At 53.8% G+C, this 17,510-nt stretch overlaps 1 protein-coding gene across 1 annotated transcript; it reads left to right on the forward strand.

Annotated features, from left to right (window-relative positions):
* The first annotated feature begins 10,838 nt into the window (after positions 1–10,838).
* On the forward strand, positions 10,839–11,750 carry LOC134509709 (olfactory receptor 14A16-like). The gene has a single exon (XM_063322312.1). It carries the CDS (start codon positions 10,839–10,841, stop codon positions 11,748–11,750), a length of 912 nt encoding a protein of 303 aa, XP_063178382.1.
* Positions 11,751–17,510: the final 5,760 nt, after the last annotated feature.

The raw sequence follows: 17,510 nt of genomic DNA on the forward strand, positions 1-17,510 counted from the left end.
AGTGATCGTCCCCCTGTACTCAGAACTGGTGAGGCCCCACCTGGAGTACTGTGTCCAGTTTTGGGCCCCTCACCACAACAAAAGACACGTAGGTGCTGGAGCAGGTCCAGAGAAGGGCAATGGAGATGGTTAGGGACCTGGAGGATAAATCTTATGAGGAGTGGCTGAGGAAGTTGGGGTTGTTTAGCCTGGAGAAAAGGAGGCTGAGGGGAGACCTCCTAACTCTCTTTAACTCCCTGAAAGGAGGTTGCAGAGAGATGGGGCTCGGTCTGTTTCTCCAAGTAAGAGGCTATAGGACAAGACGAAACGGCCTCTAGTTGTGTGACGGGAGGTTTATACAGGATATTAGGAAAAGTTTTTACACTGAGGGGGTTATTAACCATTGGAACAGGCTGCCCAGGAAGTTTTTGAGGCACCATCTGTGGAGGTATTTAAAAGACGGACAGACATAGTGCTTAGAACTATGGTTTAGTGATGGCTTTTGTCAGAGTTACGTTGATGGTTGGAGTAGGTGATCTGAAAGGTCCCTTCCAACCAAGGCAATTTGATGTTTCTCTTCTGATTTCATGCCCTTTTCCACTCTTTTTCCACTCTCAAGTTCTTCTCTTGGATCATCCTCATCTCCTCCCATACAAAGAGCCAACACTTTTTCATTGTTTCCTTGTTGGCCCTTCCCTTGGTGTTTCTGAGATGGCGACAGTGGCACTTTCCACCTTCCTCATGACGTCCATGACACTAGTAACCCCTTTTCTTACCTCTGCTGTCCTACAGCTACTCAAGTTGTCTCATTAGAGGAACCACGACTCAGCATGAGCCATCTGCACATGCAATCTAAATGCTGACGTGCTGGAGCTTCAGTGCACAGGGACCTTGAGACACCTGGGGACGTGGCCAACAGAAACCTCCTCAAGTTTTTGAAGGAGAAGGGGCAAAGTGGGAGAGGACGAGGTGAGGAGTGAGTCTGAGGAGAGGGGCCTGGGCATTTTGAGGGATGCCATATGAGCCTCTGGTAAAGGCTCAGCACCATTAAGGCCAGCTGCATATGGGGTGGTGTTAGAAGGACTGCGGCGACCCAGACAAGGGCAGTTATTGTCCCCCTTGACTCAGGACTGGTGTGGCGACATCTGCTCTCATAGTGTCCCAGCATGCCATGGATTTGAAGGTATGTTTAAAGGTCATGTGGTCCAATCCCTGTTTTTTAGGGACATCTGCGACTCAATGAGGATGCTCAAAGCCCCACCCTACCTCACCCTGAACACCTCCCATAATGGGGAATCCACAACTTCTCTGGGCAAACTTTTCCAGTGTCTCACCACCCTCATTGTGAAAACTTTCCTCCCTATGTCCAATCTAAATCTGCCCTCTTTCAGTGTAAAGCCATTGCCCCTTGTGCTGTCATTACTGGCCCTGGTAAAATCTCTCTCTCTCTCTTATAAGCCTCCACTGTATACTGAAAGGATATAAGAAGGTCTCCTTGGAACTTTTTTGTTTCCATGTTCAACAACTTCAACTCTCTCAGTTTCTCTTCCTTGGAGAGGTCTTCCAGCCCTCCAATGATTCTTGGTGATCCATCCCTTGACCCGCTCTAACAGCTTTAGACGTGAGGCATGTGGTGAGGGTTTCAGCTTTGGCGTTGGTGTTCAGGGAAGGGCTACAGATGAGAGCTGCAGGTGAGGGATTAGGGTTAGGGTCCAGGCAAAGGCTTAGGGGGAGCTGCGTCGTGCCAAGTCTGAGGGGCAAGAGTGTGGAAGGCACTCAGCGTGTATGGGCCCTCGTGGTGACCAGAGGGAAAGCTCATGTGGTGATGGCCAAAAGCATCCCCATTGCAATGAGCTGGGGATTAGCACTGGGCCCCTTGGCTTGGCAGGGCACATCCAGGGGGCTACAGCACACTGGATGTCTCTGCCTCCTTTCTTTGTCACCCTGAAATCACTGCCGCTGGTTCTCTGCTCCAGTCAGCCCCCAGGGAGGCACACTTCAATTTCCTGAAGCAGCTTCGTCACCCACAGCCCTCAGCAGACCCTGATGAACCTCCAAAGCTCTTTATTCCTGCCAGGGCCCTCCACACTGCGTGACTTTCCCCTGGGAGCTTGTTAACTTGAAGGACCTGTAATGAGTTTATTCTTGCATCTCAATTCACCGTATGGTTGCAAGGGGACTGTGAGGAGAGACTGTCTCCAAGGAAGAGTTTTGCTAGAGTTTGCTGGAGAAGAAAAGTTTTGTTTAACAAGCACATAATGTAACATGGGCAGGGACATGACTAGAGACATGAGTTGGTGACAAGGCTCTGGGATGGAAATTTGGCCAAGAATAAGGCACAGTTTACTTAATCTGCCACACTCTCTCTTTAGCCAACTCACTAACTGTGCGTATATTTAGAATTTCCTATCAATCTCTCCAACGTACTTCTTTTATATTGGTTGTTTGAGGAAGGTGGAGCTTATTGGAGGCTTGGACTTGGCATATAGTGGAGGAATGCACTGGGTTTCTTTAATTAATTGGTATCATTTTTTCCTTCTGGCTGTTCAAATTTAATAAGAATCCCTTGTCTATTTACAGCCAAGTCTCCGGGGGAATCGGGCAGGAATTGGTGCAAAGGAGCTGTGAACATTCAGCTGCAGACTCAGCGCACAAGTCTGATGTAGGAAAAGAATGCAAGTCCCAGGCAGCCCCAAGAGAAACGGTGGGGAGGAGGAGGTGGGGGGGCAAGTTGTCCATACAGTGGGGGACCTCGAGGAGATGGCAGTTGCTACCTCTCCGGTCCTCCTTAGGAGACCCTCTGGTTCAGTATCAGTTGGAGAAAGCTGCAAGCATTTCCTCTGGAAAGATAAAAAGACTAATGAAAAGCCCTTTCCAAATGAAAAATTACCTCTTTATTAAGTGCTTCTTGAAACCTTCCACTTTAAGTAGACTCCTGAGACCTCTCCACTGAGCTGTACCAGGCTAGAAGCCCTGAAGAAAATCATGCAAGAGCTGTGGCTCCTTAGGGCTTTCTGCACTTTAACGAGCCCCATGGGGCATTTGCTGCTGAGCCCAGGAATGCCAGATACTGAGAGGAGCTTGAACAGCCTGTGCAGGAATTCAAGTCCGAAGCAAACGCCAAAGTGTCTTGGAGCATTAATTGTCCCCACTGAGGGCCATGACAGACCAAGCCTCCCCATGGATTTGTTCGAGCAGGCAACTGGAGGCTGTGATTACAGGGAGGCAAAGGCACTGTGCAGGTGGAGCTGATGCTGAGTAAAGCCGTGATGTATTTTATCCCGCCAAGCGGCCAGCCCTGGGAAGGGGGATCCTGTCCCTCACACTGGCTCAGGGCTCCTCCCGGGGCAGTGAGGTGTGGGGTGTGCAATGCTGAGTGAAGGACAACGGCACCACACCTCCCGGCCTCCCTGGGGGGTGCGAGGAAGCAGTGAGGCCCTGGTTCCATGAGATTAAGGTGTCTCCTTTCAGGCCTTGGTAGCAAAGACAACAGCCACAGCCAAGGGGACAAAGACATGCAGGCTGTGGACACCCAACCTCTTTCCTCCCCTTGCTCCCACTGGGGCATCTCCTCGCCTTTCCTGACAGCTCTTCTTCCTCCCTGCCTGTTCCTTGGAGCGCCCAGCGTTGCGCTGATCCAGGCTCCCTCTGGGTGACCTCAGGAGTCACAGCACTGTCCTTCATGGGACATTTCTTTCTCCTCATGTCCAGTCTCGTTGTGAATGTGGATTTGGGATCCTGCCCAACTTTGAGGGGGCAGCAATTTCAAATTTAGTAACATGGGGTTAAGTCATACGATTCTAACAATACTTCACCATTTGCCAGTTCTCAAAGTGATTTATCAAAATTTTCTATAACCAACACAGTGACATATTTAAAGATTCAAAAAAGGAAAGGTTCACCGGACACGTACGACAGTTTCCTGAATCGAATCAGACACTCGCAACCACAAGACTTACAGTAGTTTCCTAAATCGAGTTGCACACACAGAAACTCGCTGAGGTGACCATCTCTGTGCAGGTAAGTCCGCACTGGGGAAGGGAATCATGGCAAAAAGGGCCAGCGAGGGGCTCCTTTGGGGGCTTTTTGAAGTGAGGAAAATCGGCCAGCCTGTGCTGGAAACCGGCCACTCGTGGGTGGTCTGCTGAGGAGGTGTGGGCAGAGCCAGCACCACGGGCGGCAGATCTAAAGGAGGCGTACTCGCTGGGACCACTTCCCCCCTCATAAAAGAAGCCTTTTGGGAGCACAGTGACCTGGTCACTGCGCACTGAGTAAGCACGCAGCGCATGGGCATCACCCAGGGTGTCACCGGGGAGCACCACAACAAGGCGGTCATCACCCTCTCGGATGGAGTTTAGCTCTGGTCTCCACCCGGCAGAAGGTCATGCTCTCAATCTTAGCCAGGATGGATGTGGGAACCCAGAGAGAGCTCCCACAGGAACATACAGCCATCCAGGTCACAGGCTGCAGGGGGTGCCAGAGCCTTTCACTGGTAACGCGGGGCAGCTGTAACAGCTGCTGTGTGCCTTGTGAACAGGTGAACCATCTGCTCAGCCTGGTGGCAGAGCTGTGAGAGGAAGTCAAAAGGTTAAGGAGCATTAGGGAGGCTGAGCAAGACACAGACTGGTGGAGCCAGGCTCTGCCCTCCTTGAAACAGAAGCAGGAGCACCTATCAGAAAGTCACCGGGATCCGGGGGCCCCTGTATCCTGCCCTGTCAGGCAGAAGGCAGAAGCCTAAATGGAAAGAGTGAATGGAGGGAAATTCATGGTCGGGGCAGCAGGCGAACTCCCTCCTTGCCCACCTTGTCCCCCACACCGGTACCTCTGAAGAACAGATACGAGGTTCTGGTTGAGGAAGTCCAGTCAAATGAGGATGTGGATGATGGGCAATCCACAGCAGAGATGTCTCCACAGTCAGAATGGCGTACCGCCCGTATCACAACCACAACCACAAGGAAGAAAAGAAGGGTTATGGTCGTTGGTGACTCCTTCCTGAGGAGACCAGAGGGTCCAATATGCCAGGTAGACCCTCCTCATAGAGAAGTCTGCTGTCTTCCTGGAGCCCGGGTGAAGGACATCACCAGGAAACTTCCTCGCTTGATACAGTCCTCAGCCTATTACCCGTTACTAATCTTCCTTGTAGGTGGAGAGGAAGCTGCGCCTCATAGACCAAGAGCAATCAAGGGGGACTTCAGGGCCTTGGGAAGGTTGGTGAGGGAATCTGGGACACGGGTTATTTTTTCCTCACTCCTTCCAGTTGCAGGCAGTGACATTGGAAGAAACAGACGGATTCAGTCTATTAATACATGGCTCCATGGCTGGTGTCACTGCCACAATTTCATTTTTGTTGACAATGGGACGGCCTACACAGCACCAGGCTTGCTGGTATCAAATGGGAGACACTATTCTGAAAGGGGGAAGAGGGTCTTTGCTCAAGAGATTGTGGGGCTGATCGACAAGGCTTTAAACTAGATGTGAAGGGGGAGGGGGATGATAATATCAGGCTTGTCTGTGACCAGCTGTGGGATAACACGTCAGGGTTAGAGGGATGGGGCACTAGTAAGGGCCTTTGACCTGTTGCCCGGCGGCATGCTGGGAACACTGCATCATAGTCAAAGTCTTATAGAGACGAGCCAGGGGCTTCTGAGATTGTTGGAGTCAACAGGGAAACACCCATGAAACACCTCAAGGTGATCTCCTCTAAGAAGGTAACACAGGCAACAGCCCAGCTGAAGTGCCTCTACACAAACGCACGCAACATGGGTAGCAAACAGGAGGAGCTGGAAACTACCATGCTGCTGGAAAGCTATGACCTAGTGGCCATTACTGAAACCTGGTGGGACGAATCCTATGGCTGGAGTGTGGCTATCAATGGCTACAAGCTGTTGAGGAAGGAGGGGCAGAGGTGTTGCCCTCTCTGTTAAGCAAGGGATAGAGTGTGAAGAGATGTCCCTAAAGAACAGCCAAGAGGAAGTCAAAAGCTTATGGGTAGGCATTAGAGACCGAGGCAACAAGGGGAACCTGGTGGTTGGTGTCTACTACAGGCCGCCTGATCAAGGGGAACCTGCTGATGAAGCCTTCTTCCTGCAGCTACAGGAGGCATCGCGCTCGAAGGCTCTCATCCTGCTGGGGGATTTCAACCACCCTGACACCCGCTGGAAAAGTAACACGGTGAGCTGTAGACAATCCAGGAGGTTCCTGGAGTGCCTCAACGATAACTTCCTAAGACAGGAAATAGACAGCCCTGCCCGAGGGGATGCCATACTGGACCTGACAGTCACCAATGCGAGTGAGATCATTGGAGATGTCAAGATTGGAGGCAGCCTGGTGTGCAGTGACCACACACTGGTGGAGTTCACAGTGCTAAGGGATACGTGTCAGACAAGGGCGTAGTCAGGACCTTGAACTTTAGGAAAGCAAACCTCCGGATCGTCGTGGAGTTAGTCAATAGGACCCCCTGGGAAATGGTCCTCAGGGACAAGGGGGCAGAAGAGAGCTGGCAGATCTTCAAGGACTCTTTCCATAGAGCACAAGGGCTCTCGATCCCCAGGTGTAAGAAATCAAGCAAGAAAGGGAAGAGACCAGCATGGCTGAGTTGGGACCTGCTGGTCAAAGCAGAAAAGGAAGGTTAAAGAAAGCGTGCCCTCCCTGATGACTGAGAATGGCAAACTGATAACAAGAGATGAGGAGAAGGCTGAGGTTCTCAACAATTGTTGCCTTAGTCTTCACTGGCAGCCTCTCTCCTCACACCTCCCAAGTTGAAGGACTTCAAGACGGGGACCTGGGGGACAAAGTCCCTCCCACTGTAAGTGAAGACAAAGTTTGTGACCACCTGAGGAATGTGAACATACACAAGTCCATGGGGCCTGATGCACCCCAGAGCCCTGAGGGAATTGGCTGATGTAGTTGCCAAGACACTCTCCATGATATTGGAAAAGTCATGGCAGTCAGGTAAAGTCCCCGGTGACTGGCAGAAGGGAAACATTACAGCCATTTTTAAAAAGGGTAGAAAGGAGGACCCTGGAACTACCGCCCTGTCAGCCTCACCTTTGTGCCTGGGCAGATCAGAGCACAGATCCCCCTAGCAGCTATGCTAAGGCACATGGAGGACAGGGAGGTGATTCAAGAGAGCCAGCATGGCTTCACCAGGGGCAAGTCCTGCCTCACCAACCTGGCGGCTTTCTCCAATGGAGTGACTGCATCAGTGGACAAGGGAAGAGCAATGGATATCCTCTGTCTGAACTTCTGCAAGGCCTTTGACATGGTCCCCCACAACATCCTTCTCTCTGAGTTGGAGACTACGGATTTGATGGGAGGACTGTTCGGTGGATAAGGAACTGGCTGGATGGTCACATCCAGAGAGTAGTGGTCAATGGCTCGATGCCCAGATGCAGAGGGGTGAAAAGTGGTGTCCCTCAGGGATCTGTCTTGGGACCAGTGCTGTTTAATATCTCCATCAATGACATAGACAGTGGGATCAAGTGAACCCTCAGCAAGTTTGCCGATGACACCAAGCTGAGTGTTGCAGTTGACAGGCCAGAGGGAGGGGATGTCATCCAGAGGGACCTGGACGACCTGGAGAGGTGTGCCTGAGCAAACCTTATGAAGTTCAAGAAGACCAAGTGCAACGTCCTACACTTGGGTCGGGACAATCCTGGTTATCAATACAGGCTGGGGGATGATGTGATAGAGAGTAGCCTTGCGGAAAAAAGCCTGGGGGGGTACTGGTAGATGAAAAGCTGGACACGAGCCAACAATGTGAGCCTGCAACCCAGAAGGCCAATCGCATCCAGGGCTGCAACAACAGAACTGTGGCCAGCAGATCCAGAGAGGTGATTCTGCCCCTCTCCTCTGCTCTCGTGAGACCCCACCTGGAGTAGTGTGTCCAGCTCTGGAGCCGTCAGCACAAGAAGGATATGGACCTGTTGGAGCAGGTCCAGAGGAGGCCACAAAGATGATCTGAGGGCTGGAGCACCTCTCCTACGAAGACAGTCTGATACAGTTAGGCTTGTTCAGCCTGGAGAAGAGAAGGCTATGAGGAGACCTGATAGTGGCTTTCCAGTACCTGAAGGGGGCCTACAAGAAAGCGGGGGAGGGTCTGTTTGCAAGGGCATGTAGCCATAGGACAAGGGGCAATGGTTTAAACTAGAGCAGGGTGGGTTGAGATTAGACATTGGGAAGAAGTTCTTTACCATGAGGGTGGTGAGACACTGGCCCAGGTTGCCCAGAGAGGGGGTGGAGGCCCCATCCCTGGAGGTGTTCAAGGCCAGGCTGGATGAGGCTCTGAGCAACCTGATCTAGTTGAAGATGTCCCTGCTGACTGCAGGGGGGGTTGGACTAGGTGGCCTTTAGAGGTCCCTTCCAACCCAACACATTCTATGATTCTGTGATTCTAAACAGACATAAAGGCTAACCAATATAATTGAGATGTATCTCTTTTTGCAAAAAGTAGCGCATTATTGGTACCAAATGATCTTTGAAACCTCAAAGGCAGGTGTTTCTATATTGTAGATGGTATTGTAGGGGACAGGTGCTTCATATTGTAGGGAGGATGCTGCACTAGGAGGAGCGTGGGTCACCCACACCAGGGGAGCTGTCATCTCACTCCACTGAAACCTGGAGTGGTCACCTCGGGGCTTGTGTGCCCCTCACTGGGGCTTCCTGTTCTAGACAAGTGGGGAGGAATGGAGAGTGTCCAGAGAAGCTCTGCCAATATGGGATTCATGGCCTCAAGCACACGCCCCATGAGGGGAGGCTGAGGGTCCTGGTCTCCTTCAGCCTGGTGAAGTGGGGGCTCAGAGCGTCACAGTCATAACCTGTAACTGCTTGAAGGTGGTTTCAGAGATGCTGGAGCTTTTCTTCATGGTGGAAAAAAAAGCAGGAGAAAGGAAGGATGCCACAAAGTTTGGATTGGGAGGTTGAGACCAGAAATGACCAGAAGAAACTGTCACCCCGAGGGCAGTGCTGTGGTACAAGAGGACACCCAGGGGGAGGCTGGACCAGCCCATGGCTTTGTCTTTCCAGGAACAGCCAGGGAGGATGGAGAAATATCAGTAAGGGCAGTGAGATACTGGGGTAAAATCAAAAAGACAATTGGGTGCCTTCAAAGAAAGAGGTGCAGGTATGGGACACCAAAGGAGTAACACCTTCAGGTTTGCTCAGCATCAGAGCCACCTTTAATTTCCCTTTACCTACCTGTCATTATTGCCTCCAGTTTTCTGCTCTAACGAGCCCCCGGGGGAGGCTTTGTTGGTAATGGTCCTCAGTGGGACCCATTAAGAAACCTTGGAGTTTACATCTGAGTTTGTCATCTTGAGCAGTTTCTTCAACTTCCTCTCAGTGTCTGAGGTTCAGGGACTCCGCCCCAAACCCATGCGAGGGGTCATTAAAATGCCTTGGGCTGCTCCTCTGCTGAGCCCACCTCCTGGGATGGAGGAAGCTCATGGCAACCAGTGCTGCAGACAGACAGCTCTGCCCAGGAGCAGCTCCTGTGCAATGGGCAGCAGGGCTGAGGGCGCTGCCTGCAGGCACTGAGGATGGGACCATCAATGCAGAGAGAGCGTGAAGGCAGTTGTGATTGGGAGGAGAGCTGAGAGCTCACTGTGGGAGAAAGCTTCCCAGCCCTCTGCCCGGTAAGTGTGAGGCTGCAGGGCAATGCCGCTGCCGATCCTGAAGGGTTCTCATAAAGCTGTCGTAGCCCACAGCCTGTGGGATCTTTCTCTGGTGTAGAGGAGAAGGGTGTGCTGCAGAGCAGGGCTTCCCTGCAGCACCGTCAGAGGGACAGGACACGGTGGCTGCCTTCTCCTGGGGATGGTTGCAGGGGCATGAAGGCGGGTGTGCAGCCTGGGGTGCCCAGGGCTGTCCTTCAGAGCAGGGTCTCATCTGTGGCCATAGCTGCAGCAGAAGGGACTCTCCTGAGCACCCTCTGTCCCTCCCTGGCCTTGTCTCCCTTGGCAGAAGCATCAGGGCATTTCTCCTTGCTTCTCCACCCGTCCCTTCTGCTGCTGCTGTTGCTCTTGTTTTCAGTCTCTCTGGGGTGGGGGCTTCATCAGCAGGTCAGCAACTGACCCTGCAGGTCCTGCCATGCAGATGTGTCCCTGGTGCCCAAGCCCTCTTCTAACCTCTGGGTCTCTAGGCAATGCAGTCCATGGGGTGGGGATAAAGGTAACTCTCCACAAAGGGCACCCCATCTTCTAGGCATCCAAAAGCTGACAGCTCTTCCCTGGGGAGGGGAGTTTGGAGATCTGCACTTTGGAACTGGACTCCTCTGCTCTCCGTGGGATCATCCTCCAGACCAAATCGGTGCTGGCAAAAAGCAGCTGAGAGCAGGACGGATGGAGAGACCAGCTCTCCTCCTTCTGCACTAAGGGTCTGTCCTATTGCCTCCCAGGACTCTCACAATAGCACTCGTAGGGTAGCAGAAATGCCAGGGATTTCTACCTTCAAACATGACTCTTCAGGTGGGCCAGGGGTAACAGGAGAAAAACAAAACAAAACAAAACAACCCCCCCCCAGCTGTGTTCTGCAGCCAGGGGACCTGGGAGTGACAGTGGTCAAAAGCTCTTTTATATCGGGGATAGAGTTACCCTGCGATCACTCCTGGTTCCTCTCTGCCTCTTGCTGCACAGCACGACTGACTCCTCTGGAGCCCACAGCAGAGTCCCCTGCTCCCCATTGCACCCTCAGCCAGCACAAACCAGGCATCACACCAGGATCTGCACAAACGCCTTCCTGCATGGATGGAGGTCATTTGGGGGGCTCTACTGTGACCAGTGCAACAGGTTCTACTCCGACCTGTCTGTCCTCACTCTTCACTGTCTTTTCCTCCTTGGACAGGCCCCCATGTGCAGAGGGATCAGATGTCCAACGGCAGCTCCATCACCCACTTCCTCCTCCTGGCATTCGCAGACACGTGGGAGCTGCAGCTCTTGCACTTCTGCCTCTTCCTGGGCATCTACCTGGCTGCCCTCCTGGGCAATGGCCTCATCATCACTGCCGTAGCCTGTGACCACCGCCTCCACACCCCCATGTACTTCTTCCTCCTCAACCTCGCCCTCCTCGACCTAGGTGCCATCTCCACCACTGTTCCCAAAGCCATGGCCAATTCCCTCTGGGACACCAGGACCATCTCCTACATGGGATGTGTTTCCCAGGTCTTTTTCTTTGCCTTCTTGATGTCAGCAGAGTTTTATCTTCTCACCGTCATGTGCTACGACCGCTACGTTGCCATCTGCAGACCCCTGCACTATGGGTCCCTCCTGGGCAGCAGAGCTTGTGTCCACATGGCGGCAGCTGCCTGGGGCAGTGGCTTTCTCTATGCTCTCCTGCACACGGCCAATACATTTTCAATACCTCTCTGCCAAGGCAATGGCCTAGACCAGTTCTTCTGTGAAATCCCCCAGATCCTCAAGCTCTCCTGCTCACAATCCTACCTCAGGGAAGTTGAGCTAATTGTATTTAGTGCCTGTTTATTCTTTGTGTGTTTTGTTTTCATTGTGGTGTCCTATGTGCAGATCTTCAGGGCTGCGCTGAAGATCCCCTCGCAGCAGGGTCGGCACAAAGCCTTTTCCACGTGCCTCCCTCACCTGGCCGTGGTCTCACTGTTTATCAGCACTGGCATGGTTGCCTACCTGAAGCCCACCTCCATCTCCTCCCCATCCCTCAATGTGGTGATGGCTGTTGTGTACTCGGTGGTGCCTCCAGCAGTGAACCCCCTCATCTACAGCATGAGGAACCAGGAGCTCAAGGATGCCCTGAAGAAACTCATCTGATGGATCCTGAGGCAGTAAAAATAATGTGCCTCCCATTCTCTGTGTCATGCTATAAGTTTACTCTAGGCCAGGCTTCAGCCATTATTTTTTTCTCTGATAATTATACTTTGAAGTAATTGCTTGGGTTCATAGCACTTCTCTTGAGGCTCTTTCCTGTTCTGTCTCATCCTTGAAGAACCATGTGTCACCTCTTTCCTCCCTAATAGCATCTCTACAATAAAAAGGGATCTCCTGAGTGTGGTGCCTGATGGCTGGGTCTGCTTGATACAGTTTTGGCTACGAACAAGCCTAAGGAACTGGACTTCCCAAGCGTCTTTCCACCTTGTTTTGGGAAACAATGTCACAGTAGCACTGGCATATTTTAGACACCGAGACTTAGTTGAAGGCTCTCTTCTTTGCGTAGAGGGGCAGTAGAGACGGTACATGACCTCCCAGTAACATTCCTCAGGCTGTCACAGGTATGATGGGGCTGATGGCAGATTTCAGTCCATGTGGAAAGGAATCTGGAGTGGTCAGGAGGGGACGGGGACACTCCATGTTCTCTGTGTTGGGAAGTGAATGGAGACACAGAAGAGTTTAAGTTGCAGAGATAGGTCCCCCCAGGACAAATCACTAAATCCAGGTACCCACAAGCCAGGACTCTGCAGGGCCGTGGGAGGCAGCGAAGATGCAGCAGGCAGAGGGAGGGGAGACTGGAGAGATGCGGGAGCTGCCTGAGGAGCCCCAGGGCCAGGAGTCTCCTGCTGTCCTGGGGAGCAGGGCAGGCGGGGAGGCAGAGCGGGGCAAAGGCAGTTTGGGCTGGGGATCAGCTGCAGCTGAAGGCAGGAGAGCCAGAGAGTGAGTGGCCTCTGCTGGGCCTTGGGGCCAGCTCCAGCCCTGGGGTGATGGGGAGGCTGAGAGCCCTCTCTGCCCCCAGCAGCTGCGGTGCCCTTCAGAGGGGCTGGGGCTGTGGGGGGAGTGCCCAGAGCTCTGCAGTTCCCTGTGGGGAGCGCTGCTGTGGGACCAGCCCAGACCAGGGGGCTCTTTTGGGCTGGGCTGGGGAGATGGCGGGGAAGGTGGGAGAGAGACAGGGTGGGTCTGGAGTGGTGTGGGAAGTGCCCAGGAGAGGAAAACCCCAATGTTAGCGGCGCTGTGTGACCATGTGAGGACGTGCCCCAGTGGGCATGTGGGGCAGAGCCAGGTCTCCTGGAGAAGGAAGCAAGTCATGGTCCTGGTGACGGCAGGGACGGGGTTAATTCTGCCCGGGCTCCATCAGGGACACAGGTATTCCATGCCATGTGAGCCATGGCCAGGCAGAGCTGCCAGAGGAGGGGCCAGGAAGTCGCTGCTGGGGAGCGGGCTGGGGCGTCCCGGGTCCGGTTGGTGAGCGGCAGTTCCGTAATCGTGTTTGTACATTCCTCTGTCCGTGTTACTGTTGTTATTTTCTTGTTCCATTTGCTGTTCTGTTAAACTGCCTTTGTCTCAACCCAAGAGTCTTGCCTTTTCTCTTCTGATTCTTCTCGTATTGGGAAGGCCCGAGCGAGCGGCAAGTGGTTCTTTGTTGCCATCTTTAACTTTTGGTTTATTAGGTGGCTGTTGGTTTTCTTTCTGTTTTGAGTAGGGATGCACATCCCCTGTTATTAAAGCCATCGCCCAAGAGATTCAGCATCAGCCAAGTGACGTGTTCCCAGAGCTTCTTTGCGGGGTGCCGCTACTGGGCATAGTAGTGGCATATCTTCATTAACTGGTCACAGAGTAAACAAAAAAAAAAAAAACAGAGTAAAACTTTGAAGCCAGGGTTCATCCTATCTAACTGGAGTAGCTTAATTGAGGCAGCTAAAAAACCCCCAAACCTAGTTACTCTGTGCTCAGCAGGGAGAGAGAGGTCTGTCCAGTAGCCATATGGGTTTGACCTCACTGCACAGTGCGAGCTGCACACTCAGCCTGGGGCCTCTGTGCAGAAGAGAGAGAGAGAAACCAAGAGGCCCAGGGAGCAGGAAGGAAGGGCGACGGGGAAAGTAGAGGGAGAGGAAGGATGACAGAGAGAGAGAGGGACTTGGAGAGAAGAGAAAGGGCGACAGGGAGCAGAGCACAGCAGGAGAGAGGAAGGGAGGTACAGGGAGGCGAAAAACAGGACCCAGAGGGAAAGGGGAAGGGCAGGGAGGAACAGGGAGGCAGAAGAGGGCTGACAGGAGCCCAAGGGCCCAGGACTCACCGCAGCTCCCGGCTCTGCAGATCTGTCCTGTTGGCCTGTGCCAGCCTCCCCTCAGCCGACACAAGATGGCCGCCGGGAGCCTCCTGCCGGGTCCACAACTCCCAGCGTGTCCCGGGGCGCCCCCTCCTGCCCTCTGACCCCGCGGGAACCATGGCCGCCTCCCCGGGGCTGCCCTGGCCCAGGGCCAGGCCCTGGAGCACGGCTGGGGCCGGGAGGAGGAGGTCAGGGAGGGAGAGAAGGTTGGGAGAGGGCGGCGGGGTGGGGGGAGAGGGGCGGGAAGGGCCAGAGGGCCGGGGAGAGCAGGGGGGAGCTGGTCAGGGAGGGGAGGGAGGAGAAGTGCTGGTGAGGAGCGGGAAGAGATGGAGGGCAAGAGGTGCTGGTTAAGCTGGCAGAGCAGTGCGGAGAGCCGCCTGACAGCAAAGGTGCCCGGTGGCCGCAGAGGAGCACAGGTGAGCTGACTCTTTTGGAGGCCACCAGGGCAGCCTTCCTCCGCCCCTAGTTTTGGTGAGCGATGGAGCAGTGCAGAGCCGTCCCTCAGGCATGCAGGCCTCAGGAGGGCTTCCCAGTGCCCCAGTGAGAGATCCTGCTCCCAGGAAGTGCCTCCCCATGGAGCAAAGGCCATATCCAGCCACCCGGCGCTGGGTACGGCTGCCCCAAGGGGTGTCTCAAGGAGGACGGGGTCGTCCGTCTGATGGCTCTGACACACAAATGGTGAGCTGAAGCCCCATGGCCGTGGCTGGCTGGGTCAAAGTCTCCGAGTTTAGTGACATTTGGTGAACTCCTGCACTAAGTATCGCATGACTCGAAACATCCCTGAAAAAATGGTGGAGGTTTGTCTGCGTCTTCTGCATGCTTCTGGATGCTAGACTGTGGCTAGGAGGGAATGTGCTTAGTTATCTCTCAAAGGGAGACAAAAGAAGTGCCTACGTAAGGGTCAGCGTAACTCTTCAGAGCTTTGGCTGTTTAAATGTTGACCTGAACTTCTACAGAAACGGTAAAACGCTTGCACTTTTCTTCTCTTCTAGTTCCTGCGTGGGTACAGGGAAGAAGGCAGCAGACGTACACATTAGCTAAACCCCTTATTGCCAGACGTAAAGGCGCCTCTCGGCTGGGAGCCCGAGAAGGACCCCGTGTTACAATTCTTGCTCCCTTATGTGCCACCCTAAGGCGATTCACATATGCATTGTCACAGTCTAGGAAACCTATTGGCCTTGGCCATGAGGTCGCCTGTTACCATTCACTTTGGAGGAGTTGTTGACGTGACCCGCTTTGCAAGCACGCTTAATTCATATTTAGTAGCTGAGTTTGCACTCTTTCGTTGCACCTTGGTGGATTTCAGCTCGTTTCCATCTGGTTTCTTGTAAAAATAGACCCATTTGCATAGGTGAGCTCACTGCTGGTCAAGTTCTCTTGCGCGTGTCTCGGAAGCCATCTTTACCGAGCAGCTTCTTCTTTGTAGCTCAATGTGCTGGTCAGCTTTTTCAGCAGGGCTAGTTCAGAGCCTACGCGGCAGGACACAGCTGCTGCCTGAAAAGTTTGCCTTCTATCCCACAGGAGCTTGATGGTGAAAGCGCCACTTCTAGCTTTGCGAGGGAGACAGGGAGGACCAAAGCTCCCTGAGCTTTGTTGGGCTGAGCTGGCCTTCGGGATAACTCGGCTCCTTCCTTTGCCACTTGCTTGGCTACTTTTTTCCAACCATTGATGGTTTACTGCCCACTGCTCCTCAACGGCCATCCTCTTGCAAAGGTAATTACGATTTGAGCTTTAGGAGAGATGGTACAGTAGGTAGATACGGGATCAAAGTATAGGCTGGTCTCTACCTTGGGAAGGGTAGGATGAGCTATTACACCTTGATAGGCTGTCCAGGTATGCGCTATGGGTAGAGTTCCTATTTGCTAATTGTTGTTTCTTTAGCATGTGCTAGGGGCTCAGTCTGGAATGACAAGAAGCCCACCCTGACTGATGTGGTGGGAAGGGAGACAGCAGAGGAGCACAGCAAAGGCAGCTGTTAAAGCAGCGGCTGAAAGCCGGTCCCTCCTGCATCCAAGGTGGGAAAGTGTGGGCTGGAGAACCAGAGGGCTCTGCTGCTAAAGGCAGCCACAGGGAAGCAGCAGGTCCTCTCCAGTGAAGGTGATGCACAGTGCAGTCTTCCAAAAGGGCCTTGGTAACTGCTGTCAGTGAGAGTCCTGTGACAGGGCCAGCAGGGCCATCAGCCTGCAGCTGTGCAGCGGTTGTAACTACCGCTGAAACGGTTGTAGAGGGGGATGCTGTGCTGTGGGTTTGGCTTGGGGTTCTTTTTTTAACTATTTTGTAGGGGTGCAACTATTTCTTTGCACTCAGGTGAGGGGATTGGCGCTGATCTTCTCTTTCTGGAGCGCGTCCTGGCGTCCTTTGTCACCCAGAGCTTCCCCCTCTGTTCTGTTCCTGACGAGGAGCCATGGCCGCAATGGGGAACGACTCCTGTGAGTAACGACTTCACCAGCAGGCTTGGGCTTTTGTGAATCCCCAAAGGCAAGGGATGTGGCTGGTGCTCCATCCCTGACTGTTGATTTGCTGACAATCTAGGGGCAATTCTGGGGCGTTTCCTGCCAGCAGCCGGACTTACCCAGGTGTTTTCAGTTAGACACGGGAAAAGGTTTTTATCCCTCCTGTGCCATTATGTACAAGACCTTGAAAGATGTTGTTTCTCATAGAAAGATCTCGCCTCAGTAGGGTTACCTTTGGGGCTAGATCACTTGAGCTGGTAATGCACTGCAAGACTCCAGCAGGAAAGGAAGGTAGGCCAAGGCACAGAAATCCGAGCGTGGGTTTGTTGGACTGCTGGCAAATTGAGCGGGGGAACAGACTGTTTTCCAAACAGTCAATTTCCATGGCAGTCCTGTACAGAACTCGACTTTTAAAATAGGCTTTCGTGCACCACTAGGGTCTCATCACTTCTCAAATGTCAGTTTAACATGATAGGCCTGCTGGTTAAGGACTCGTCTGCTGCGACATGGCTCAGGACCACACCAGGGCCAGCAGCGCTGCTTTCTGCATCCCGTGGGGGCGCTGGGCAGAGGGACGGGTTGGCAGGTCCCGGCACGAGCTACGTGTGTGGGACGTCAGGGTGACTCTCGCCTGGTTTTTCCCAGCAAAGCCCCAGCCGGTGCCAGCCCCGAGCTGCGGGGCTGTGCTCTCCGCACCCAGTTCATGGAATAAATTTGTTGTGTTTCCTCAGATACTGGTTTTGTCTGCTGCCAGAGAGGGAGGGGAGGCCGAGCCAGGGCCACGGGGGCCGCTCCCCCTCGCCCACCCTCCGCCTGGGCTGCCGGGAGGAGCCGGGCTGGCCCCGCCGCCACAGCCCAGCGCCATTGCTGACAGCCCCAGGCTGGAGACCTTGTGGGGCTGGGAGGCGGGGCCTTCCTGAGGCCTCCCCCAGCCGAGTCTGCCTGAGGCTGCGAGGCCTGGCCATGGCAGAGCGCCACAGCCCCTGAGCACTGCCGGCCCGCTCGCCCTCAGCCTGCGCTGCTGGCCCCGGCCCCTCAGTGGGCCCTGCCCCACGCCGCCGTGGGCCCTGACGCGGTGTG

This window comes from Chroicocephalus ridibundus, unplaced genomic scaffold (assembly GCF_963924245.1).
Source record: "Chroicocephalus ridibundus unplaced genomic scaffold, bChrRid1.1 SCAFFOLD_26, whole genome shotgun sequence".
Lineage (NCBI taxonomy): Eukaryota > Metazoa > Chordata > Aves > Charadriiformes > Laridae > Chroicocephalus > Chroicocephalus ridibundus.

Excerpts from the sequence above, each read along its gene's own strand:
- LOC134509709 (XM_063322312.1), top strand. The coding sequence starts at position 10,839 with ATGTCCAACGGCAGCTCCATCACCCACTTCCTCCTCCTGGCATTCGCA.